Source organism: Patagioenas fasciata, chromosome 5 (assembly GCF_037038585.1).
Source record: "Patagioenas fasciata isolate bPatFas1 chromosome 5, bPatFas1.hap1, whole genome shotgun sequence".
Lineage (NCBI taxonomy): Eukaryota > Metazoa > Chordata > Aves > Columbiformes > Columbidae > Patagioenas > Patagioenas fasciata.
The window spans coordinates 37,199,468-37,227,013 of NC_092524.1; the positions used below are offsets into that span (position 1 = coordinate 37,199,468).

Below are 27,546 nucleotides of genomic sequence, written 5' to 3' on the forward strand. Positions count from 1 at the left end.
TCCAGGATTTTCAAATATTACATAGTAACGTAAGTGGATAAATGTATTCATTTAACAGGTATTAACTTTCCAGTTAATCTTTTTATTTATGGAAAGAAGTTTTTGCTTTGCATCAATGTTTTAATATTGTAAGATTTCCATTTCCTTTCCCTATGACAAAACATGATTTCCCTTGTAGTCTGGACAATGCCACTTGATTGGTATTCTTCTGAAATAAGCACAGAATATTTGAAATGTATAATCGTAAGAAGATTTTTAGAAAGCAAGCCGGAGTATGCTAGACTTGTATAAATTTTACCATTAACCTTTCACTAATCTCTCTCCTAAATTGGGCAATCTTAATTATTCAAAATTAGTTGCACTGTAGATGGTTTCCATCTGTCATACTCATTGCTCTTCTTTGCAATACATTTAATAAAATTTTAAAATGCTGCTCCATTACACAAAAGAAAGCAATATTAGATTCCTTGTATCGTTTACTGCAATGTTCATTATAACTTCTTACTATTCTTGACCTTAACAGCTGAAAAATCAAATACATTTATAGAATGGTTAAAGATGGAAACCAAGGTCAATCATTTCAAGAGCACATCTTTATTTCTCATAAACATTCTGATCCCATTGAAAATCCACATACCTTTTACTTTCACCTTCTTTCATGAACACCGGTAGAGATATTATTTGCTGTTTTCCTTATCTGTTGTGAGAATTTCCTGTCCTGAAACTTATTACTTGCTCCATTTAATTTAGCTGAGAAGAGTCTGACTCCATCTTCTCTATAGCTGTTCTCCAGATAGTTGAAGTGAAAAGCTAGATCCCCAGTTAACTTTCTGTTCACCAGGCTGACCATACCTGGCTTCCTCTGCCTCTTCTTCAAGTGCTTTTTTTTTATTTTCATTCTCAAACACCTGCATGACGATATATATCTTCTTTTTCAGATACGAATATGTGTGTATATGTATATATATTCATATAGATACATATCTTCTTTTTTGTGGAAACATATCTAATGCATGGGATGTGACTAGCACGGTGCTGCGGTACTGATATCAGCATCATAGCTAACTAGCCCTGCCTCTTAGCATGGCTGACCAGAACAGGCTGAACTGTTGCATCTACATTGCCTTCATGCTGTGCTTCTTTAGGGAGTTCTGTGTCACACTATACTGCAAAGTGGATATGTGTTACAAAATAAAGACAAGAATGGAAGAGAATTTACAAATAAGAAATGGGTGAAGGTTGAAGAGGGTCACCAATTCTTGGTTCTTGCAGTCATTGTCACTATAAATAGAGACAAGGGGGAAGCTGCAAAAAGAAAAAATAATCAGTTTGTGCTCATTTAAGACTGAAACTCCCTGATTTTCCTAATTTAAAATTCTGAACAGCATCTGTATTTGCAAGAAGCTAATCTAAAATTCTTAAATGTGTGTGTTCACATAAGAGTCTTCAAACTGAGTTAAAGTTTTTGCAACAAAATGTCCACTAATTAACTCTCTCTCTCTATATATATATATATATGTAGATATATTTTTTTTCTGGAGATTAATTGATGTTTTCAGTCACTGAATTGGGACATTTTCTACTTTTGTTGGATTTCTATGTAACCACAGATGGAGAAACTAATTGAATGTGGTATGATTTATTCAGATAAAATATTATATTAGATCAAACAGAACATGGCCTTGGAGTCTGTATGGTGGAATAGTGTTCTAGTACAATCATGAAGCAATAAGTAGCTATAGGGCAAACATTACAGTGTTGAGAGGTTTTGTCTGTTGTTCAATTTGCATTATAGACAGTAAAGTTACTGGATCATATTGTGAAAATTCTAAATATTTTATCAGTTTGAGTGATAGCTTTCTAATTAATTTGTTGGATCAATAGACACTTCTCAGTAAAAGGTGACTGTTCCAGGAGGATAGTATTCAAGACAGCACCAAAGGCCTTTTTCTAAAATATTTTCAACCAATTGAAACCTTAGTGCAATTTAAGTTATTTTTTAAGTCAATTTTAAGGTGGTGTTTAGTCATCTGAGTCACATACACATTCTAGAAAAATATTCCCAACAGGAGCAGAAAAGTTATATGGTACTTTCTAGGAACTAGTCACTTTCATTTTCTTAATGTTAATTTTGCTTTTACATCTAAAAATTCACCTTACAATTTTGGAAGTGCAGGTAAATACAAGGTTGAACAGGGTGGTGGAACAAGAGGCGGCAAATAGCTGATTGTGTTATTTATTTAGACATTAGCATAGATGGAGCACATTGTTTTGTACCTGGTGAGTATTGCTGTATTTTTGCACTGTCCAACATTTATGCGATATATTTTGAAGCAATGCAGAATGGTGTAAGGAAAAGAGTAAAAGACAGCTTCATACAGAAACAGTTATTTTGTTTTCAAGAGTTGACAAAATGACACACTGTTCCTCCTCACAGTTTTCTGACCTCTTTTTGAATAGTCCCTTGTCTCAGTAGGATGAGATATATTTCAGTTTGTTTTAATTTGGCAAAGATACAACACAGGCATTAAAAACCACAGTTTGTGTATGTGCACTGGATTCTATTTTACAACAAAACTAACATTTTGACAATGTTCCATTGGTAATGTACAGATGTGAATACATTAAGTGTAAATTTTCCTAAGTGGATCATTTCTTAAAATTCCATTAGATTTTCTAGTTTGTGATAGTGGAGAGTAGTATGGAATGGTTTTAATAAAATTGAGAAATATAATAGAGATGCAAAGCAATGATGTTTAAGAAAAGTTTATTCCCTGGAAGCAGATGTCTGCATGTGTGCACAAAGGTGAGGGAGAAAGCTTTCTGTTGATTAAACAATAGCGTGCTGTTCATTTTTTTCTTTCGTAGGGTTTGGTGGGGTTTTTTGGCTAAAGAATTATTGGAAATTTATTGTTTAAAATCATTTTGCACGTGTTAAGATTCTAGAATGAATCTTGGAAATACCACAGTTATGATTTTCTGTGCACTAGTCTGTGTGCCCTTTTATATAAATAAGTAAATATACGTGTGTGTGTGCCTGTTAAACATCAGTTACATAACTATGTAGTATACATCTGGGAGCAGGTAGTCTATATCTGGGAACAGGAGGAATATTGTCTCTATCCATGTGTATGATGGATCACGAATGAAATAGTTTGGAGAGTGTGTAATAGCAGCATTGTGGAGAACAGTGACTTCATATTTGTGGCTCGCAACAGCTTTTCCTCTCTGATGGAGCATGCGGTAAAAGAAAAGCCAGATTTCTGTTAGAATTGAGGTGGTCACTTACGTATTTACTGCCAATGATCAAAGATTGAAAGTACATTAATTCAGACAGTGGGATACAAATTAGCAGTAGTGAGGCTAATTAGCACTTTGAGAAGTGTTCCTCCTAATATTGCAGGTAATATATGAATTTACATGATTTTAAGTCTAAGAGGATGCTGTAGCTGAACCAAAGCCATAAACTTCATAGAAGAATTAATTAGGTGGAACTTTATGATCTGTCTTGCACAGAAAATCAGAGATCCGGCTGTACAGAGGGAAACAGGAGATCACTTCTCTGGCATCTACAATTTCAGCTCATAAACCTACTGTTTCAGCCGTTGTCCAGCAATTCTATTCTGTCTGATCCTTTGTTCAGTACACTAAGTATTCATGTCTTTGTGTGTTTGAAAGGTCTTTTTTTTTCCCTAGCACTGTAAAAATCTTAGCTCATATGATACAAATATTATTATTGCTTCTTAAAAATGTTGTCATCCTCTAAATTAGCCAGACAAGACTCTTCACTTTCATAATATTAATTTTTGTATTATTCGTACAGAAGGGAAACGTTCTGATTTCTCAGTGGGTGCTGCTAGCACACATTTTTACACTCCTGACAGATCTCAATGATGTGCAGAAGTCTGTATGTTTGGATCTTGACACTAAACCAAAGCTTTCTACTAATAATGTATGCTGGAATAATTTAAGGAGTCTCACAAAGATTGGACTGGAAAATTATGAGGGTTTAGTTGTTATGTTCATTTATATGTGCTGTTCAACCCCTTGCAGTATGCTTTTCGGCTGAAGGGCGCGCTGAATGTAAACTGCCATTTCAGAGAGAATACATTAACCAGAGTCTCAGATATGTTGCTATGGTGTGAAAAATATTTAGTTTTACTAGAATCTTTGTTCATTTTTTTAAATGTATTGTTAGGAAACCATCTTAACAGAAAGGTTTTTAAATGATTTATATAGAATGTTGATACCCTTTGACAAAATGAAAGGCAAAAATTTTTGGTTTTGTGTTAGCTGAAACTAATATAGGTCTGAAAGTTCCCCTGCATTCCATCACATACTGTAAAAGTTCAAAATGTTGTTAAACTTAAAAGAAACAAACAAAACCCCCTCACAAATCTTAAAAGAAAAAGCCAGAATGTCTGATCAAACTTGTGAGAATTGTCAAGATGTCTGACTCTCAGCTTCCACTAAAACTTCCTTAGAACAGGTGACCTTTATAGGGTGTTTTGTATTCCACTAATTCAATTATTTCTTTTTCCACAGCTTAGGACTTATCACAGAAATGTTTTTCCGTCTTATTTATACGAGTGAGCTTAAACATCTAAACAGATACTTGTTTCTTTGTGTTGTGACGTAAAACATATTTCAAACAGACAAAGATCGGGCTGTTTAACATTTTACTTATTAGCTTCTATCCTCTGAAATGACTTTTTAAGAAAACTGAATTATTAATAAGTGAAGAACTTCTAAATTAGCTGAAAATAACTTCACAGAACAGTAACTATGGAAGTGATTAATAGGTTAGAATGGTATATTTAGTTTTATATGTGCTAACACTGCCTTGCATTAAATGACTGACCTGTATTTAATACAATAAAAACCAAGTTTGAAAATAGAGTACCAGTGTAATTTGATCCTGTTCTACATTTTTGTCAGATACTTTTGTCTCAGAAAACCTCACACCCCACTTCATGGCACTTCCGTCTCTGTTTGGTTCAAAGGCTTCTGTATTAGTCAATCCAGCTCTGGCTAAGGTGTTAGTGCTTGAACCTTTGTGTGTTGCAGTCATTGATACATGTACAGATTATCAATGTGTGTCCAAAAATGCAAATAAAATACTGCGTCTGAAACTTTTCTGGGTCTGTAGCAGCATAACCACTTGCAGTTAGACACAATCAAAATTCTTATACTGTATTCCAAAGAAATCAAGATAAATCTCTTCCCTTCTTCTCCACATTTATTTAAAATTCTGTCTGAAAAGAAACATTTCCTTGCAAGCTTATGGAAAAGTACAAGAGGTATAGATGACACAGATATAGTGGATTGTCATAAAGTTAATATTCTCATGTGCACACCTGCAGTAAATGTGTATGTAAGCTGCATGTAATAACAAGAGAATATAATCAAATCCTGCAACAGTGCCCAATGGGCAAACATGCATCTCCTGTAACTTTTTGTTTAACTTGGGAGGTTGTTTGCAAGTAAGAAAATGTATCAAAGCAAAATGAAACAAGCTAAATCATGCGGAAGTTACGTAGCACTTACTGAATAATTTTAATTTGTGGATTTTATCTGAAGTTTATCAGATTCTTACTGGGATATATGAGCCCAAATGGTCTAACGGCCTTCTGCACTGTAAAAAATCACAGATCCTCTCAAACATAAATTTGGGGTTATTTAGTCATACATTGAATTCATTTGCATCATCGTTTCAAATTCCCATTGAAACAGAAAAGGTAAGGGTTCTAGAAGAGAATTATCAAATAGCAACCCTCCTGTCAAAGATAAACCTGCATTATAAGAAGAAAATAAAATAGCAATCTTGGCAGTATAACCTGCCAGGCTCTGAACAGACAAGAGGAGGGGGTAGGTTTTAGCAGCTTTCACAGTGGCATAACTCACAGGGGATAGTGTCAGTGACAGGTTTATAGGAATTAATGGTGCTGATACTTGATTTTGCTGTCAGGATGATTCCTGTAAATGCTACTGGTGGGTTCTGGCGAGTAAATAGTAATTTACTGTGATCAACACTAAACTATTTCTGATTTTGCATTTACTTTAAAAATAGTGCTCAAAAATTCCAAATCCTGTCTGATTGACACTGAAATGCTCTTTACGTGAAAGTTTGTTTATGGGCAGTGATTCTTTTGACAGATTTACAAGTGTCTGTGGACTTTTAAAGGAATATTGCCCAATAGGCATTAAGTGAGAGACATTCTATTTTGTAAATATTTTCACTTATATTGGGGATTTTTAAAGAACTTCTTGAGCCAAGTACTGCATTAAATTTGAAGACAGTGGCAAACTGATAATCAGCAGTTTCCAGCTTTGTTTTAATGTTTTGCTAATGGTTTCCATTTCTGTGGCCAAGGTTTGCAGTGGGTGAAGTCTGATGTACATCCAAAAATTTCTAAGGACTTTAAAATACTATTGCACACTTGCGTTTTCTTTTTTTTTTTTTTTTTTTTTTTTTTTTTTTGGTAATAGCTCATTTGGAAATAAACAATTTTCAAAGTAGCATATTACATTTAATTTCACTAACATACCATACATAACAAGAAAATGAACCAAGAGTTTATTACAGTAATGGAGAATTTGCATCTGTTTGAGCTCAGTACTGCTGAAACAGGTTGTTTATTTTCTCAAATGATTATTTTGGAATGAAATGGTGAGAGAAGTGTACGTGTGGTGTGCTAGCTGTCAGATTCCTCAGAATTCCTTAACATTTCTCAGAATTTCAAATTTATTCAAATATTGAATTTATTAAAATATTTCAGTGCAGTTGACTTTAAACAGAGTTAGTTAACCTTCAGTTGCCCAGATACTTTTTTGCTTGTTTTTTGACCAAAAGTATACATTATTGAGTGAAGTATGACCTAAATTCACAGTCGATTAAAGGAGGATTAAGCAGTACAGGGCAAATACATTACTCTTGTGATTTTCACTTCTTCACCCTTGGCCTTGACTCCTTTAGCTCAAAGCTATAACTTTCCCAAAGCCCTTCGGTCTATTTTGGCAGTTATCGAAAGAACTTCTGGAAGTAAACTGATAGATTTTGAGTTTAGATAGATATCATACAGATAAATATCAGCAGAGAGAATCATCCAAAGGTCTCTTTTTAAGGCTTTCCAATAACATAAATTCCTAGCATTTGCCAGCATTTACTTGACTTCTTTTGTCAGTTTGCAAACTGGTGTCTTATTTCAGGTCATCTCAAACTTGAATTTTCAAGCAGCACCCTGCTTCACTTATTCTATGTCATCTGCCTCATTTGCTTTTCTTCTCTGTGCCTTCCTTCCTACTCTTCCTCTCCCTTCATGACAATTGTTGATCTTCTTGTTAAGAATGTTAGGATTCTTCCTAAGAATTTATTACCCAAATGAACTTTTTCTCTGTATGCTGACACTTCCTGTTGTCCATATTTTGTTGTAGTTTTTCTCATCTGATTAAGGATAATGTTGGTTGTCTTGATTTAAAACAAAACAAAACAAAAAGACAAAACAAAACAAACCCACCAAAAACAAACAAATAAACAGACAAACAAACAAAGGTTTTACATGTGCTAGTCATGGTCATTTAAATGCTTACATGGGACATATGTGAGTAGCCTTTCTAAATCTTGTGTTGCTAAAGCTTGTAGGAAGCTTTCATTACACCAGACAATGCATCAAAAACACAACATGTTTGGGAAAACACCCTTCTAGACTATGTTAGGGTATGTTTAGATAGAAATCTACTTCTGGATAGATTTATACAAAACTGATTATTATAAAATAATTATTGGATTGCAATTGGTGCAACCTTACCTGATTGTGATAATCATGTGCATTCTATAGTCATTTTGTATCAAATGCATGGACAGAATATGTGTACTAATGCTTTTACATCCTTGTCATTTATATTTATCTAAACTAATTTCTAAATATTGCCTTATATAATTTTCTGTTGATTTTTTTAAACACAAAAGAACGCACAAGCCTGTAGCTGCTACTTTGTTGAAACCTCCACTCAGAAAGTTAACAATACTGTCTCACTTACTTTGCTAGATTTTTTCCCCTATACAATTCTAATATGTCTGTCTTCTTCAAAGTAAAGTGTTTCAATTTGCTTGAATAACTGTAGAGATCTCCTAATTCTGCAAACATAAATGTGAAGGATACATAAATTTCATTCTGTGTGTGAGGAGAGTTGTGGAAAGTTCAGATTTTTAATTAAAAGAGGCACATATCATAATAAAATAATCTTTAAAAGTCATAAATATTTCTCTGATTTCTGCATTGTTTTGCTTCATTTATTAAAGACACATAACTGTGCAGATACTAAAAGACTGTCCCAATCTGTTTTGTTTAAATTAATGCTTCATCCCACCTATTGTCTCACATACAAACAAATATCCATTGACGTTACTCTGAACAGTTTCAAAGGTCTGCCTTATGCTACAGGTTGAAAGACTACAGATTAATAATAAACTTAGGCTGTAGCACAGGCCATTTTACGTAAGTTCTGGAGCTCCCCAACAATGTCATAGTCAACAACGTACATTAATTGCGGAGGGATGCTAAATGAAAATATACTGTGGGAAGAGTTATCTTTTCAGCTTTTTCTGTAGCAACCGTCCAAATGTATTTCAGTTCTCAATTAATTGAAAAGCTGTCTTTTTTAGTAAGTCCTGGTGGTCCAAGAGTGTTATAGGCACACTACTAGTTGTACAATAAAATGTATACATCTGTTTTCAACCTTCCATTGACTTTTTTCACTGCACTGCAAACTTACATTAATATGACATTTTAATTTCAAATTCTCAACTTCTGTTTCTGCAGTTTTGTATTATTTTAGCTGCAGTAAGTTGAATTATATAATGATGATAGCAATATTATGTGAATATGTTTCCTGCAGTCAAGCTGTAACTCTTGGATTTAACTCCAAAATATATTTCCATCTAAATTTAGAGTTGTGGAAGAAAAAATCTTATAATAGTTCATAAATTCGTTTGCTAAATGGAAGATAATTGCATTTGGATTTCTAGCAGTCTTATTTCATCTTAATATGGAACACTACAAAGTTTATTAGAATTTCTAGGAATGTTAAAATTAATTGGCAAATAATCTGGAGTTTTTAGAAACTGGCATGGCATCAGGTCTTGAGATGACAGATAGATTAAGTAGTAAACAAATTGCAGTTAGATGTAAGTTAATTTTTTTAAAGACTTCTACTATTTCACATCATTGCCTGGAATTTGAATACTTAAGTAAAGCTGAATTCCTGCATCTTTGTTAGGAAAAATGGTTGAGTATAGGATGCCTGGCACTGGTTGATTAAAATCAGTCCAGATGTAATGCATCCTCCACTCACCACAGAAACAAAGATTAGAGCTTTAAATACCATCTAGAATTTGTGTGTGAGGTACGCTCTGCTGGTAGTGAGTCTCAGCATGCAGCTGGATTTTTAGGACAAAGTCATTACTGAAGAAAAATCCCACTCTTTAAACATGTATAGGATTTTCTATTTCTTATGCTAGACTGGTATTGGTATTTTTTACTTTAATGTAATTGCTGGATTCCTTAGGGCTTCTTTATTTCCATTTCCTCTAAACTAAAATGTTGACACCTACTTCCCATAGACGAATTCTGCCACAAATGTCTCTCAACTTCTTTTTGTAGCCTCTGAAAAGCAGATGAAGTTAGTTTGCAGAGAGTCTTCTGAGGAACATCTCCAGCCCTTCAAGGACAAGTTAGAGGAATTCTTCCAGAAAGGTAACCATACTTAACAAAACCAAAACAAAACAAAAAAAACCCCTCTTGGCTAATAGTGCAGTGGTTTACGAAGTTATATATCATGCAAGCTGCATTAAATATCTGTTGCCTCTGAAAATTTGAAAACTCCTTCTATCTGTTATGGGTTATGATCCTAATGTGCCTAGTATATGTTAAGAATAATGGTTACACAGATCTTGTACATCACTTTTCAAAGATAATTGTTCCCTTGATCTTACTCATTTCCTATTGATTATTTTCTGCTTTGTTCTTTATCATTATTTTAGGCAAAATGAAAAAGGTACTCATCATAGACCAAATTTGTCAGAAGGAATATAAAGCTTCAAGTTTATAAAAGACAAGAATGAAAAATACCCTTCTAGAGAAAGTCCATATATATATATACATATATACATGAAGTAATAGCCTCTTTTATCAAAAGTGTGGGCTTATGAACTGACTACTTCAGATTTGAAGATTTAGTTTTGTGTGAGACAGAAAGAGGTGTAAGGAGGTGATTTACCACTGTAGAGTCTTCAGACAACCAGGGTGAGATCCAAGGTACAATTCAATCATCAGTTCAAGAAAATGTAGCCACAGGTTGCTGGTGTTGAATGGACCAGTCCAGCTCCATCCTGTTTCCCAGACTGTGTGTTTTCTCACTACTGACCAGAAAAGCACCAGAGCAGAGTAGTATCAATCTGGGTCGCATATTGATCTGGGTCATAACTCAATTTTGCCCAGGTCTTGCCAAGACCGTAACTGAATGTGTCTTCCATGATTATATCACAGATTCTGTAATTCTTATTACACCCTGGATCTCCTGAGGAGTGTTGCGGTTATTCCAATAGGCAGCTAAGCACCACACAGATGCTCACCCACACCCCCTTGGTGGGGTTGGAACAAGGGTCAGAAAGGTAAAAGAGAGAAGACTCATGGGTTGAGATAAAGGCAATTCAATAGGGGAAAGCAAAAGCTGCATGCAGAAGCAAAGCAAAACAAGGGATTCGTTCCCTACTTCCCATGGGCAGGCAGGTGTTCAGCCATCTCCAGGAAAACTGGGCTCCATCATGTGCAGCCACTACTTGGAAAGACAAATGCCATAACTCTGAACTTCGTCCCTTACTCCTTTATTCCCAAGATTTATTGTTGAGCATGAATTGATATGGTATAGGTTATCCCTTTGGTCAATTTGGCCAGCTGTCCCAGCTGTGGACCCTCCCAATCTCTTGTGCCACCCCCAGCCTACTTTCTGGGGGTCACTATTAAAAATGGAGAAAGCCTTGATGTTGTGCAAGCACTGTTGAGCAATAGCTGAAACACGGGTGAGTTATCAACACGGTTTAGGTCACAAAACCAATGCACAGCACCATTCAAGCTGTTATGAAGAAAGTTGACTCCACCCCAGCTAAAATCAGCAGAAGGAACAGCAAAAGCATATTGTGACAGTCCCAAAAAATAAAGGCAACACAGCATCTAGTTCATCCTGCACAAATGAGCTACCCTTCTTTCTGATGAAGGGAATATGATAAAAATGCCCAACCAATCTTGAAAGAAGAATAGTTCTGCTTTAGACAAAATTGTAATTCAAGTTTGCATTATCATTTCAAATAGAAAAACATATTCCTTCAACATTTGCCCTGTTTATGCCCATTGATGTGGAAACTGAGATATATTTATCATCGTCAATGTAGCAGAAAATTTTATCCTTCTGTTTGTGAATAACATATTTAAAAAAAAAATAAAAGAGCAGATATGTTTCTGCATGGTGTTTTGGGACAATGAGTTTTTTATAGAAATGAAATCTATTTGACCCTTTTTGGTGTTTCAGGTTTTTTGTGTTCTAGAAAGAGCAAAACCACAGGGATTACATACTTGTCCAACTTCTTATGTTCTCTTGTTCTCCTTTTGATTTATAGTATTATGTTTTATGGTGTCTAATCATATACATTTAATTTTGTCTAATTGCTCATCTTTTGACATTTCTGTTTTATCTAACTTTTTCTGAGATGACTTGGCTTTTTTTGTCTTATCCTCTAATTATTGACTCTTCAGAAATCCTTCAGAATTATTGACCCTAATTCTCCTTCAGTCACTTGATTGATTTGAATGTTTGTAATTGGTGACTGGTACTTTCTGTGGCATTAGAATGGAAATGCTGTAAAATTCTACACTGAAGATAGTTAAAAATAACACAGAAACCCATCATGATTTATGGTACTAGAATAGGCATCAGACAAATGTCAAGCTCAGATGTTCAGTTTAGGTAAGTGTCTGGAAACTCAGCTGCTTCTCTGAAATCAGGAGTTAACCGATAATATTGTGCATCCGTTAAGCATCTGCTTTCAGTTTTGTTTGTTTAAGAAACAGTTGTGGCTTGTTTAACCAAATGTAAGAAAAAATTGTCTGTCATCTTTCTGCCAGCTCACAGCAAGTATTCAAAGCTCAGATGCTTTTCTGAAACTTCTGGCTTGAAGATAGGGCTGGAACTCATAGATATTCAGGTTTTTCTCACATACACAATTTCCCATCGTTTCTAGTCAATGCTAAGTTGGAAATACGATAAGACAAAAAAAAAATTATTTGCTTAAACTGAACTGTTTACATTTCCTAATTACAATTAATAGCAATTAAATCTAATACTTGCTGTGTTGTAACAAAAAACACAGAGAGTGTTATGGAGACTGACATTCTAAAATGCTAGAGGGGATAAACTGTACTTCTGCTGATGTCAGTGCTGTTTTGTGTAACTGGATGTAATGTAGCCTAACGCCTTCAACAGGGAGTTAGGTGCCAGAACCTTTAGGTTCTCTTCCCAGTTTAGCTGCTTGACATGTGATGCTAGAGTAGTTGGTTAATCCTTTTTTCAGAGAGCACTTCACTTTTCTGGTACACAGAATGTTAAATAATTATTCCTGCTATTTTTTGTAGTGAAAGATAATATTTATCAAGTACTTTGTGATTCCCACATGAAAGACATTATGTGTAAACTGTGTTAATACTTCATTAGCTGTATTTGATATGTCTGTGCTTTTTGAAAAGGGCTTAGATTATTCTCAAGGTGGAAATAATCTTTAGTAGATTTAATTATATTATATGCAACATATTATATTAGTTTTACTGTGACACGGAGGCCTAAAAATTGCTGTAAATTAATACACACGTACTGTATTTCTCATGGAATAACTGTATTTTTTTTTCAGAAATATCTTCTTAATCTTTTCCATTTAATTTGCCACGGTATGCAAAAAGAACTTTGAAATTATGAAATTAATGGTTGACTTGGATTCCTCCTTAACGTCTTGCAATTCTTGCTCAGAATTGCTTAGAAAAAAACTCCTCTTTTGATATGAAGCTATTTCACACCAAAAAAATCAGAATAGTTGAATGAATATGAGAAAGATGCAAAATACTCTATATTGAAAAGGAGAAAACAAATTTTGGTTACTGCAGCTATGAAGCTCACTAAAAAGCATGCTGGCCAGTAACCATTTATGTTAGCTTTTCGTGACATTTTTTGTTCTCCTGGTGCATTCTCTCAAGAATAATACAAACAAGAAAGAAAATTACATACAGGAGTAGCCAACTAGCCTTAATAAAATTTATTTCTTATTTTGCTGCTTGAGTATTTCATATTGTTTGTCTATTTTAATAAATGTAGAAATGCATAATACAGATTCATGCAAGATGGTGTGGTCCCAAATTCCCCTTCATTGGTTCCAGGTCAGAAAGTATGTAAAAACTTTAATCTGGGCTCAATTTCCTCCCTCATATACTGGAATGTGCAAATCAAAAGGTCTTTCTGCTTCATAACAGTTAGCATAGGAAGAGCATAGCTGCCTCTCTTTATTTTTCTAAGAATAAAGAGGCATCTTGACAATGAAGACTTTGCTATTAAAGGAATTCATTTAGTTTACAGCAGAGTCTGGGAAGCAAGTTGTCTGATGTCAAGACAGCCTAGTTTTTGAAAATCATTAGTAGTGGAAAGCAAAGCTGTCTGGGAAAGGCACGTGATACACAGAAGTGTCCAAAGTAATAAGCAAGATGGAGAGGGAGGGATTTGTCAAATAAAGTAGATCTTTTGAGATTAATCTCATAGTAAAAGGAATTATTCTGTGTTTAGAATTCTAGCCTGGCACTTAGGAAGCATTGGTGAAGTTCATTGCTTTGCTACAACTGCTGTATGTTGTATACAACTTAAAAGATAAACGCTGTGCAGTCATGACACTGTACAATAGAAAAACAGAGTCATAGACCAAGCTACTCACTGCAGCATTGTGTCAGGAGGTAGTGCATTTTTCAGAGAAGGTTAGCAACCACATGGAAAATGTCAGTAGATCTGATTCTGACTGCTGAGTAATTTCTTCTTGATAGTTTTAGCCAAGCTGCAGTAGCTACCTGGGCATGCATCCAGTCTATTGTTCTTTTTAATGTATTTCTGGTGCAGAACAGGAGCTTTGATCCACATTTTCTCATTTGCCTGTTGGAACGCACCATAGAGGATTGCTGAGTTAGTCCAGCGGGACAGAAAATAAAAAATAAACTCTAGTAAGCTAGCCCCCTTCACTTGTATGTTAACTACTTTCTGGTTTGTATCATTCTTGGGGGGATTATACCAAGAAATTAAGAAATGTTATGAAAAAACAATTACCAAATGCACTGGCCAGAAACTCTGATCAAAACTGCTACAGTCTCAGGCATGAGAGTAGACAGGATAAAGAGGGGGACTTGTGTGATTCTGTAACATCCCTGGCTGCCAAAAAGGCAGAGACCTTGTTCCTAGCCTTCTGAAACATACGAATCTGTTTCACATGAATTGTTTGGTCCAGGTTACTACAACTATGTAAATAATCATTCCTTCCTTTCTCCTGCATGTCCCCATGCCTTCATGCCTTTTTATCAGTTCCATCTTCCTAATTTTATTTCCAGAAAAATTATTTATTCTGTTTAAGTAACAAATTCTCATTGAATTCTGTATTTTCTTACAAATGTGTTCAGAAGTAAGAAGCTGAAATGGTGATTCTTTATTGGGAATCACTGGTTTTTAGATAACAGAGTTTTAAATGAAACCTTGTTGAAGTGTATTTGACTTCTTTTAAACAAATAATTGAAAGCCTGGATCATTTAGATCAGGCGTGTCAAACTCATTTTCACCAGGGGCCACATCAGCCTCGCAGTTGCCTTTAAAGGGTCAAGTGCAATTTTAGGCCTGTATAAATATAACTACTCCCATATAACTCCTCCTAAAATTGTATTTGGCCCTTTGAAAGCAACTGCAAGGCTGATGTGACCCCTGGTGGAAAATGAGTTTGACACCCCCAATTTAGATCTTAATTTCAAATTAGCGTCTAGGAAGATTCCTTATTTTTGTTGGTTTTCATTCCTAATATCTCTACTCAAATAATATTATTTTCATATTACTTGTTACCATCTTAGATTTATTTTCACTCAACTTGTTTCCATTTTCTTCCTCAACAATACACAAAATACCATTTTGTAATAACTTTAATGTAAGAAATTTATGCCGCTGACTTTAACTATACTGTAATATATTTCAGCTGGCAGACTTCCAGTTTCCTGTTGATTATTTCCTGCTTGTTCCTAGCTATATAAACATTTCATCTCAAATTTTGTTGCACTGTAGATGCTCATAATAGGTGATTTATTAACCCAGGGAAAGCAACCTTCATTTCTTAGTTTATAAGCACATATTTTAAGTGTAGGAGGATGATAGCATAATCTATTATATTACAGCAAAAAAAATATATTTCCACTCAAAACTCTACTGCTTTTCAATCAAACCAGTCTATGAAGTACAAAGCAGGATGCTGGCACCATTTAGTAGTAGTCAATCAGAAGTCAAGAATACCTCAAGCCACTATTATCAGCACCGTTTTCAGAATACAATAATATTTCTTATTTCTCTCTTACTGTCAACAGGACATACCTTTATAAATTTCAATGCAGTTGAAGATTAGGAATAAATTTACATTGGTACTTATTTCCTTTGAGAGTCTGCCACCATTATATTGTTGTTTTTAAAACAGATATAAAGATTATGTTTTAAGTCCCTGTTCACAGAAGTTTGGTAGAGCTTGCCTGTAATGACTTCCCAAAATATCAGAAACCCCCAAGAAATATTTAAAATTCTTGTTTTTCTGCAGTAAAAATATAGCTTTTCTCTCCAAGAAGAATACTAACAGAAAGGAAGAAAAATATTTTAAAACTGCATATGAATCTAAGTCATATACTTGTCTTTCCACTAGTGTTGTACTCCTCTACCTTAGTTTACATATCAGATTATGGTACTTGTGTTCCATTTTATTTGTCAAGCTCTTGAACATTTTAATGCTGAGTAAGTGCAGCAAGAAAATAAAGAATAGTTTTTAAGAGCAGCGAATATCAGTAACAGCTGCCTTTTAAAATATGGTCTGTAAACAACAGCAGAAGAGCAATAGCATTTACAAAGATCTTAGAGTTGCCCTGATTTTTCTGTTACCTGCAATTATGAAGCAGCTTCTGTCAGCCAAAAATATATCTCCATAAAGATAATCACTTCTACAGGATGTCAGACTATCTTGCAGATTCTGTGACTATACTATCCAGTCTGCATATCAAATAGTTTCTTACTTTTGTGAGCAAACTGTACAATATGAAGACTTTTAACTTCAAAGCTTTATTTTCTGTTCTATTTATCATAACTGGCTTTTTTTCCCTTCATTTTTTTTCACTGAGATGTTTTATTATCTCTGCCACACATATGCAGTTCTCACATTAAACAGTGTGGGAGGATATTTACGTCCAGTGTCAAACATGAAAAATATGTCATACTTCCTTGCAGTGATAATGTTTGCTTAAAACTTTTAATCCTTCCCAGCAATGACATTACAGACCAGGCAAAGTTTGTGTTTAGATGTGGAACGCTGTTTTATATGCCAGCAGCAGAATTACTTTAATCTTTCAAACTGTTTGTGACAGTCATAACTGTTTTCATCACTCAAAGATCGTTGTATTTAAACAGATGAAAGAGTGATTTACATAAATTGGCATTAGTCTGCAAAGCACAGAACCTTATGATTGGTACTCTGAGATTGTATAGTTAGACAATAGCGTCAGTCCGTAAGACACCAAATAAGGTGTCCTGGAATGTAATTGCATCCATATGTCCCTAACTGATGCAATATTGACAGTGAACTGATTCAAAGAACAAGAATTTGCTCTGAAATGAATGTTTCCTCCTACACTACCAGAAGAATTACCAGCATCAAAGTCCTGAAAATTGATGTTAATTAAAACTATGACTTTTCAGGAAACGTTAAATTGAGTATTTTTAAAACATATATACATCAAATTGCTATAATCTGCTAAAAACTGCTAAAAAATCAGTTCCACTACATCATGACTTACTATCAAATTGGAGGGTTACACTCCCTTAGAATATGTAGTATGAATGTAATTTAGAAGGACATCTTCTTTCAGAAGACAAGGAAAGAATCTTTTAGAGACAACAGTTCCTTCTAGCTTCTTTTCAATGTGATTGAGTTATACTGAATTACTGTGGCTGCTGCAAAGTGACTAGCATTATATGAGAAATATTTCCTGTTAATAGCAACTGTGTGACATAATAAATGTCAGTTTGATACACTTTATTTAGTACAAAAATTTATGATATATATTGTAGTTATCAAATCTATACCTAGAATTATGAATACCTTTAGAATAACCACTATCAGCTGTCTGGAGTCTAACATTCTTTTTACATTCTCATTGAAACCCTCATTTTCTGTTCAGTTCCACTAAATTTCTTCTAGTGCCTATATCACAGGTTTATAAGTAAACAGAGCCATAGATTATATATGTTGTTTTTTCACAGGGATCCTATTAGCCTGTAATTTCAGACCAGCTGCTTTCTTCTTCTCTACTGTATCCTTATGAATTTCCTGTATGATTTCCTGTTTATCTACTTATCTTCTTATGTCACTATTCTCTGTACTACAGTCAATGCCACTAGCAAGCAGTTTATCTGAATTTGCTCTGCTGTTTACAACCTTGTCTTGCCCTATTTCTGCTGATATTTAAGGTCGCCAAACTAATAGAATTTAAATATTTGTCAAAGCTTTCCTTGGCAAGAAATCAGGATGCTTTATACTTTATATATTATACATCCAATGAGCAAGTGCTTACATATATGGAAGCCATTACTGCAAGGAAAGAACAGAGTCAAGAATTGGAAAAAGATTAGATAGAAGAGATTAATGTGCTAAGTAAATACTGAAAAGCCTAAACACGGAAAATATTTTAATACCTACTGTGACACTGGTCGCTCTCACGTTATGTTTGGTCCCCTGTATTCTGTAATTTCACACCATAGCCTTTGGATTAAGCTTTGAAATACCTTTCACTGCTACCTTAATACGAATCTGTTATGACAAGAACATGCTTAATCTGGTCTGCACTTATGTAGAATTTCTATGTAGACTTTTGTAATTTTGGTAAATTGATAATTTTCCTCAGTTGTGTTTTGTACCTGTGCAAACACATGAATATTGTGTTTTAATGCTTTTAAACATGATTGATAAAAATACTAGATGCTGAAAATTTCAGCAGGAAATTGAAGCTCTCTGGATTAGGTTCTGTTATGGTATAAACTGTGTTTTCATTTTTTAAGCAATTATAACAGGCAAAATCTGTAGGTCAGACAGGAGATAGTCATCAGAAGGAAGCTTCTTTCTAAGAATAAATTTGACACACAAATTTGTTGAAGAGGTTGTAGTAGAACCATTTGTTTTGAAAACAAAAGTAATCACAATGTTCATAGGGCAATCCCTAGAAATTTGAAGCTAGTTAAAAGACAAAGCACCAGGTTGCTAGTAAGCTCTCAAAATTGGAGAATGACACAGTAAAAACACATGGATGATACAGTGTTGTAAGATTACAGTTAGGATAAAAAACAGATTTCTCCTAAATCTAAGAAAAGCCTGATTTCAGGTCATCATTCAACCTCTCCTGCAACAACTTCTGTGATATCTTTGTGCCTAAATAGTCAGATGCCAGGGCAAGATATTTAAAGCTGTACCTTTGTCCTGAGAAGAGCCCTCATAGTGCTGCTTTGTGAACACCCTGACAGAGGTGGAGAAATCAGTAGTTATCAGTATATCTTAAGATATATATGTATGGAGTTCATTGGAACAGTACTTCTTTCATGGCATGTAAATCAATTCAAGCATTTTAGCCTCAGCATTTTTCAGCTATCTAAACTTTGTCTCAAGTCAGCTATTTTGAAAGCGTCTAAAAAATGTTTCTTAAAGGACTTCTGTGCAGCATATTTTAGGATACAACTATTTGTACAAAGCATGTGTATAAAGTCTTTCATCTTGAGGATGCCTTACAATCTGAAAATTCCCTCCACAAACTGTTGCCAAAGTGTTGGTATCTGAGAGGGTCTAATGCACTAGGATCGGCAGGGATACATGGCTGGACACAACAGTGTAGCTTCTGTGGCCAAACACAAAACTGTAAACATTAAAGAATATGATACTAAAGGAAAAACTGCTGTATAAAATGTATTTGGTTTTATTATCTTTACAGTTATTGGTACAGTTATCAGCAAATGTTTATGATATATTTCCTTACCTTGAGTTTTGCATAAAGGGCCGGACCCAGCATTGACTTAGAGTTGAATGGGAGTTGGAGAGGCATATTTACATTTCCCTAGATGTAATTGGGCAGTTCCTAGGACAGAGAATCACCGAGCTTAATTAGGAGAGCTGATTCTACATTTCTCTTTGAAATAATGGTAGGGGAACTTTGACTTTTCTACCTTTTGAAAGCCAGACATTTTCAGTTTAATGTAATTTGATATTGGTTTGCTTTTGATATGAATTAAATTGTCTCAAGAGTTAAAATTTATTTTCGAATTTAAAAAAATATTTCCAAACTTTCAGTAACATTTCCAAATGTTTACATGCACTAGCGGGAGGGGCAAATCTGGATACTTCCAGCATAGAGTTCAACAGAAAATAAGCAAGCTGTAAAAAAAACTAAATAGATCAGGTAGATGCAGTAATAATTCTTGTTGTTTTCTCAGTCTTAGATTAAGATAAAATGGGATTTTTTTTTTTTTTCTATACACTTCCATTTCTGTCATCATGGCAGTATCTGGTGCTTTCTAGGAATGAATTAAATGGCCTGACTAATGTGTCACATACACTTCACTTTTACCATCATCTTTTCCCCATAAGGAGAATAGAAGGTTCTTTATTTAGAAATTGATATTTTTTTAAAAATATATTCTTCTATGTGTTTATTACAAAGAAGGCAAACTCAGAAAAAATGTATGCCTCGTACTTAAGGATATTTTGGTGTTTCTTGTAAAAACATTGATTAAAAGAATCCAAACAAAATACTTCTTGAAGTTAGTATCCTGTATTTCTGGCAAGAAGCAGAACTATTGCACGTCCAAGTTTGCCTCTTTTGCATTTTGTTTCAAATTGCAGATCTTTCAAACTAGTGGCTAGATACATTTTCCTGCACAAACCTAAGTTGTAGAACTTTGAGTTAAAACAATAATTAAATATAATGGTAGTATGAAATAATTTGTCAAGTATTTGTGATTTTACAGGGGAAATTCCTACATTTTTGTTTGGGAAATTATTGAGCCTATATTGTGATATATATCTTTTTAACAATCTAACTATTTGTGTAGAATGTACGTTGTCCAAGAGAGGGGATTTTTCTATGGATGTGTTCTTTAAGTAGAAGTTAAATAAGACACACATGCTTTTTCATAAAGACATGTGTGATTTTTGAGCAATATAATCTGTTTATTTCATACTTGTTCTGTCTTGTTTAACTCCACCTATTTTGATTTCATATTTCTCAAGCTTAAGGTTTCATACTAAATATGAATCTTTATGAACAGGAAGGTTGTTGGTTAAAAATTCGGAGTTTTATTGAAGAAATGTTTCTGTTTAGTATAGGGCATACACTTTTTTTTCATAAACAAGATCCTGATAGTTGTTCTCCAAATTCAGTTTTAATTCAGTTATGATGAACACTGAACTTTAGAAATCAAACTATATCTTTTTCAGTGATAAATTTGGAGAAATTTGCTGTATACCTTCTTATACTGATCTGTAGTTTTATAAGAAATTTTCAAAACGAGTGTTCATTTGGCACATTTCACATCTCAAAAAGCAGTTATGGATGCTAAAAAATAAAATAAATATGCAAAATCTTACTTTTAAATGAGAATATCTGATATCACCACTCAGATTTAATTGATTTTTCATTTTTATTTGGTTTACCCTGGAGTATGGGTAGCTGTGAGAATCAGTTTGTGCTTGTAATTCTCCTCCCCTATCCAGTGTATATGGCTGAACAAAAAGGGCAAGGTGACTGTCATACTTCTAAGCAGCACATTTTTAGAAGGTCAGGATAATTTAATTCGTTCTCAATAATGTAGTTTTTCTGTTCATGCTTTTTATTGATAGTCTTTGTTTTTTAAAGAACCTTCATTGCTTTCTTATTTAAACAAAAACGTAGCAAAGAAACAGATGTGTCCCGTATAAAATATGCAATAAATCTTGTCTCACAAATTCTTTGCTCTGAACTTTCTGACAGAAACTGTCAAATATCCACTTTAATTCTAGTATAAAATGTTCACTTTGTGTCATGGCGCCAACCACCATATGCTGGAATAAAGTCAGTAACCAGCAATAAAAAAGGTAACATACGCACCTTTGAAACAGTACAAGCAATCAACAGTGAGAAAGGTCTATATAAATCTATGGAGAACTAATCTCAGCTTTGCCACTATCCTGCTGTGCATTTACAATGAGACTTTGCTCCCGACCACCAGAAGTGGCTTACTTTGCAGGAGAAGTGTATCCTAATGAGGGGAAAATGGATGGAAAACAAAGCAGCAGCTTTGAACCCCCCACCCCCATCCTTTGGATCACCTAGAAGAGCATGTCCTAGTGTGTTCAAACATGTGGGGCCACTACGCTTCATGTCTTGCTGTACTTTAGCTGTTCATGTGAAACCAATCTCGACTGAGCTCAATCAGCAGAAATGACTTTAGCTTCATAAATCATTGTTATCATTCCACAGGAGGAGGCAATGCTACAACTTTTCTTTCCTGAAAGTTTTCAGGCCACAAATTTCACAAGCTTTTCTGAAATTAGTTTCATTATATTTCTTTAATTATTCATTCTTTACTCATCAGGTTAGCTGCTGGTTCACTTTTTGTTTTTATATACTTATGTTTTTGAGATGACCTCCTGCTCAATATTGGTTTTAATAATCATTCAACTGTTTTAAAGTGTTGCCCTTGGTATAAAAATGGGCTGATCCTTAAAGTTTTTACTTCTGCTTACAAGAGGAGATTGTAGTTAGAGATAATTTGGGTAGTTGGTTTTCCCAAACACAGAACAGATTGGATTTACCCTTGTTCTGTTTGAAAGGATTAGAACTAATTTTTCAGTTCCGTAAGCTGTTTAGATACATTTAGTCATCTCAAAAATTAATCTTGGAATTAGACCATAACATTATAAGAGTTTATGAAAAAGAAATTAGAATATATTTCTATAGTGTTTAAGTCCCAGTAGGCTTTAGGAAATATTTATTATTTGGAACCGTAAGTGTGGGAGAATGAGGGATTAATGATTCTCAGTTGCATTTTAACAGAATGCAGTTTCAAATAATTTAATTGGAATAAATTGAAAGATGTAATGCTAATTTGTGCTTTGTTATTAATAACTCCAGAACACAGTAGAGTAAGACTAGTGTTAGTCCTAATATTAATGGAACTATTACCTTCTTATGTAGAAGCTAACTGAAAAAATAGCTTTAATTTAACAGTCTAGTCCCAGAGAACATAATAGAAGCATCGTATAAAGAAACATACGTTTTCAGAAATATGGGACTTTATGAAAATAATTATGAAAATTCTTTTCTTCACAGTTGGTTCTAATGTTCTGGTAAAATGATCTCCAACACTTTTTATGACACATTTATAGACAGCATTATCACTTTAAAAAGAAAACATAATTTCCTAGGTTTTTTATTACCTATGATAATAAACACTTTCTTGAATGTGTTGCTTGAGTGTTGTGTGCCTCTGTATGTGTACAAATGTCTACAATGTGTTACAGCTATGTAATATTAAAAACACTGGATCTTTTTATAATACTTAACAATTTCTGTATGGTAAAAATTAGTTAATCCTTACTCAGTACCTAAGACACAGATTGGTAACTAATATTCCTGATTACTTGTGGAGAAATTTGTTTCTTAAGCAGGTTTCAGAGACTGCATGGGGACTCTTTGTACAATAGAAACATTGGTAGATCTTCATTACTGGATGTAGGTTTCTTAGTTAAAACATAATTTTTATACCACTGCAAAGGAAAATAAACTTGTAAGGACTGTTTCAGGGAAGCATGATTAAGACCTCATGGCAGCAAGTGTTCTGAAGATTGTTTTGAAAGGATTTAAAATGTCTATACCAGTATTTAAACCATCTAAAAAATTGCATAGCCAAATCTCATGTTAAAGATGTGACATTTTCTAATTTCAAGAGGAGGTAAAGGAAACGAGGCTTATGTAATCACACTGCCCATTGATTGTTCCCCTGCAAATAATTTTTAATGCATTGGCCAATTTTTACCAAATGTGACGGAGTTAGAGATCCTAAGATATTAAGCTCCTAAAATCCCATAAAAATATGTGGCAAAATAGACGAGAGTGACCCTATTAGCCTTCCAGGGAGAGAAAGACTGTATCATGAACTCAACCCTAATTAAACATTAATGAATCCATCTGGGAACTAACTTGAAAATACAGATCAACAGTAAGCCAAGTTTCATTGATTCCATTGCTCCCAGGCCTTCTTGCTTAACTGATACCATAGAAGAAACATCTCTTGATGGGCACAGATTTGTGTGTTTTGGGGGTTTTGCATTCTAATATACTGGAATAGAAAACTATGGTAGACACACAATGAAATATTTTCATTTCATTTCTTTCCAGGCTGTCTGTTGAATTCCATGAGTTTGAAAGGCCTACCAATTAGGAGTTAGTAACTAGAGGAAGAAAGTTAATCAAGTCATACAGATTAGAAAAATTAGTTATTAGGAATATGTACATTGAACACTTAAGATTTTTTATAATTTCTGAAATACAAAATTTTAATAAGACAAAAAAGCTCCTGCGTAAGAATGGTGGATGGTAGCCACATGAAATAATTTGCAGTCATATTAAGTATGTATTTTTCAAATTTGAAGTTGAATACAATACAATGAAAAAAAAAGGAAAATGTTTCACACTTGTGTATTACCTCCTGTTAACTGTGTTTATATCTGAAGTCAGTTATTAAGTAATAAGAATCCTTTTATATAGTCTAACTTAAAAGTAATACTATTTCTCAAAAGATATTTATGTTAAAAGTAACTCAATATAGTAATATAGAAACAGCAGAAAATTAGGTTTTATGTATAGCTCTAGATAGATTTTTTTGTTGAGTATATCTCTTCCTAGAACAGGGTACAAGCCTCCTCTAGAATTTATGAAACTTCATACTTTGCTAAAAATCTTTAAGGCTAATGAGGAAGCCTATTCAATAATTGGAATGTAAAGCATAAATGTCTGAAATGATGAAATTAATTTTTACTGTGTCTAATTTCTGATAACTTTTATACCCTCTGTTGCTATGTGATTTATTATAGGATGTGTTTTCAGAAAGTAAAACAGTTCTAAAATTGGATTTGATATTTATGAAATGTAAAACTTCATCCCAGTAGCATATAGTACTAAATTAGAATTTAAATTTCCATGTCTTTAACAATTCCAAACCCCCAATTTTCATACTCAATGCCATACGTATTCTTGGTAGTCAAACCATATTTTCAAAATACAGTATATTCCAGTTTGATAATGGGGGGAAGGGGAAGAAAAATTGAAATTATCAGTTTTCCGTTTTTACATTCTCTTGCATTCATATATGTATTTTTATGAATACTTTTTTTATTTGTGCTTGACATTTGTTAATTTGTTTAAAGGATTATTTTAATTTGATTTCCATTCCTTTAAAATGCACATTTCAAGAAAGCAGATTCTGGCAGTGTCAGGTAATGAACTAAACCTTTATGTATACAAATTGTTCGTTTATAGCAATTGCAATGTATTCTATGTATGAGCTTCTTATGCAGGGCCTTATCTTTTTTCCAGATAGTAAGATAACACTAATAATATTAAATGGATGTAGATTATATGTTTGAACACTTTGCATAAATTGTTAGCCACATGCAGTTGGCTTTGCTATCATCAGCTAAACAGTAAAACCTCATACTACATTGAAAACTACAGATTGTTTAACATGATAAATTAAGTGGCTGGACACCTTAGCTATAGTTAAAAAAATAACTATAGACTTGATTTTTATGCATAAAAACTACCCAAATTATCCAATTGATCTAAATCTTAGGATTCATCTGAAATAATTTTTCTATATGGCTATGTGCTGTTGTACAGCATCTGACTGGCATGGAGTTAATATTCTTCATAGCAGCTGGTATGGGGATGTGTTTTGGATATATGGCTAAAACAGCATTGATAACAGAGGAGTGTTTTGGCTATTGCTGAGCAACACTTGCACATTGTCGAGGGTTTCTCTTTTTCTCATTCTGTCCCCACAGCAAGTAGGCCAGGGGTGGGCAAGATTTGGAAGGGAACACAACCTGGATAGCTGAATCAAACTGACCAAAGGGGTATTCCATGCATGTAATGTCATGTTCAGCAATAAAAAAGAAGGTGAAAGGAGTTTGGCAGAGGTAATGATTGCTCCAGTGACGCCTGGGCATCAGTCTGCTTTGTGGGAGGTGGTGATTGATTGCCCTTTCATTACATATTTTTGATTCCCCTTTGCTTCACTTACTGAACTGTTTTTATCTTGACCCACAAGTTTTTCTCACTTTTGTACTTCTTATTCTCTCGCCCGTCCCACTGTGGGGGAAGGAGGACAAATGAGCCGGTGGTTGTGTGGTACATAGCACTGTCCAGGGTCAACTCACCATGACACTAAAACAACAATCCTCAGTAAAGCATACTTTCATTAGTTTGTTCATGATAGTTCTTTGCAGCTCAAATAACTGCCATTTGCTAGCAAGCACACTGGCATGAAAAATTTGTTTTCCATCTTATTCCTTGTAGTCCATTAAGTCTTGAGTAAATTATTTCCTAAAAATTAAGTCTATTTTGGAAAGTTTCACTTGTAACAGATCTAACGAAACTCAAACCAAAGAAGGCTAAATTCACCTTGCTGTTGTTCCTGCTGTTCTTTGTACTACTGTAGTGTCTAGGAGTTTAAGCACGTCCAGATTTTTTTACAAAACCAGAGAACATTTATATTGCTTTTTATGATCCTCTCTAGTCTTTTTGCCCACCTAGAAGGTTTTGAGCTTTTTTTTCCATTCTGCATAGTCTGCATAGTTATTAAAAAGTTTCCCTTGTAGGCCAATTGTGCTTGAGGGTGGAGGTTATATATAGTATACTTTTAGCCATAGAATCTTCCGAGTTCAGCTCCTGATACCCAAGTGTATCAGCAATGAATAGTTTCTGAGAGATTTGGATCTTTGTTATCAAATGGTGGTATGTCTTCATTCTTAAAAAAGACTAAGAAAATACGATCTATTCATGCTTGTTCTCCTTACTCAGTAATGTCATAGAATGTGCCATTTGGCACATTGGAAAAAGAAAACCCAACTGAACCTCTCTGGGGATATACTTTTCTTCTTCAACTCTTGACTAAGGGGCTGGTATGTTTTAGGATGGGTTTCATCTTTTGGCTACCTTTCAGCATGACTACTTAAGAGGTTTAAGTCTTGACTAATAAGGAAGGTGAGTTCTAGTGAGCCTAGGAAGTATGGTAATAACCTTTTGTCACTGTTTTAACAGCCTCTGTCCAGGCTCTGTGAAGTTCAGAGAGAAATTTCATGAGGGAGTTTGTTTTGGTTTTGCATGTTCTGTTTTGTTGGGGGGGTTGTTTGTTTTTGTTTGTTGGGGCTTTTTCTTCATTTGTTTGTTTTTGTCTATGTCTTATCCTAGAGTCTCTCTTAACTGTGGTTGGTTGGAAGACATGAGTCAGAAAATACCTATTTCCTTCCTTATTGAGGAAAATACAATGTTTCATTGAAACCTCTAATGACATTGTTGATAGTTATTGCAGCTTGTAGACAGGGAGAAAAAGAGCAGGATATTACAAATTCTGAGTGGCGAAATACTTAGAAATTGCATGGAAGATTAAAGAATTGCCGTGGTTTCTCTCTTACACATTGTGTAGTATTTGTAACTCCTATTTACTTTGCATTTGTTACGTAGAGTTTTTCATTTGTTTTCTTAACACGTTCCAACATTGAAATTTCAAATAAATGCTTTTAAATAGTTCCTTGTTAGACATGCTTTGCCTAAATATGTGGAAAATAGCATTTGTCATATACAGTTATGTTCTTCCTTATCTTTTCCCTTCTATTGGTATATAAACATACACACAGTTATATTAATGTAAATGTAAACTTTGTATGTTTCTTCCTAGAAATCACACCTTTTCTTCTACTTTCTATTACAAATTAGAATTTCTTTCCTCTATATTCCCTTATTCTGTTCCTGCAAAATTAAAAAACAGTAAATCAGGTCTTAACATCTAACTATAAATATAGAAGCATGTTGTTCTTGTTAGTTATTGTGTTCTTGTTCATGTGTAGAAATTCGAGGATATTCAGTTTCTGTTATAGCT

General features: G+C 34.1%; 1 protein-coding gene across 4 annotated transcripts in view; it reads left to right on the top strand.

The window, feature by feature from the left end:
* The window catches only part of FMN1 (formin 1), a 204,878-nt gene that overhangs the window by 151,039 nt on the left and 26,293 nt on the right, over window positions 1–27,546 (top strand). For all 4 annotated transcript variants that reach the window (XM_071809341.1, XM_071809342.1, XM_071809343.1 and 1 more), the window contains one exon: window positions 9,663–9,755. In XM_071809341.1, coding sequence (XP_071665442.1) covers window positions 9,663–9,755 — 93 coding nt within the window. The remainder of the gene's footprint in view (window positions 1–9,662; window positions 9,756–27,546) is intronic.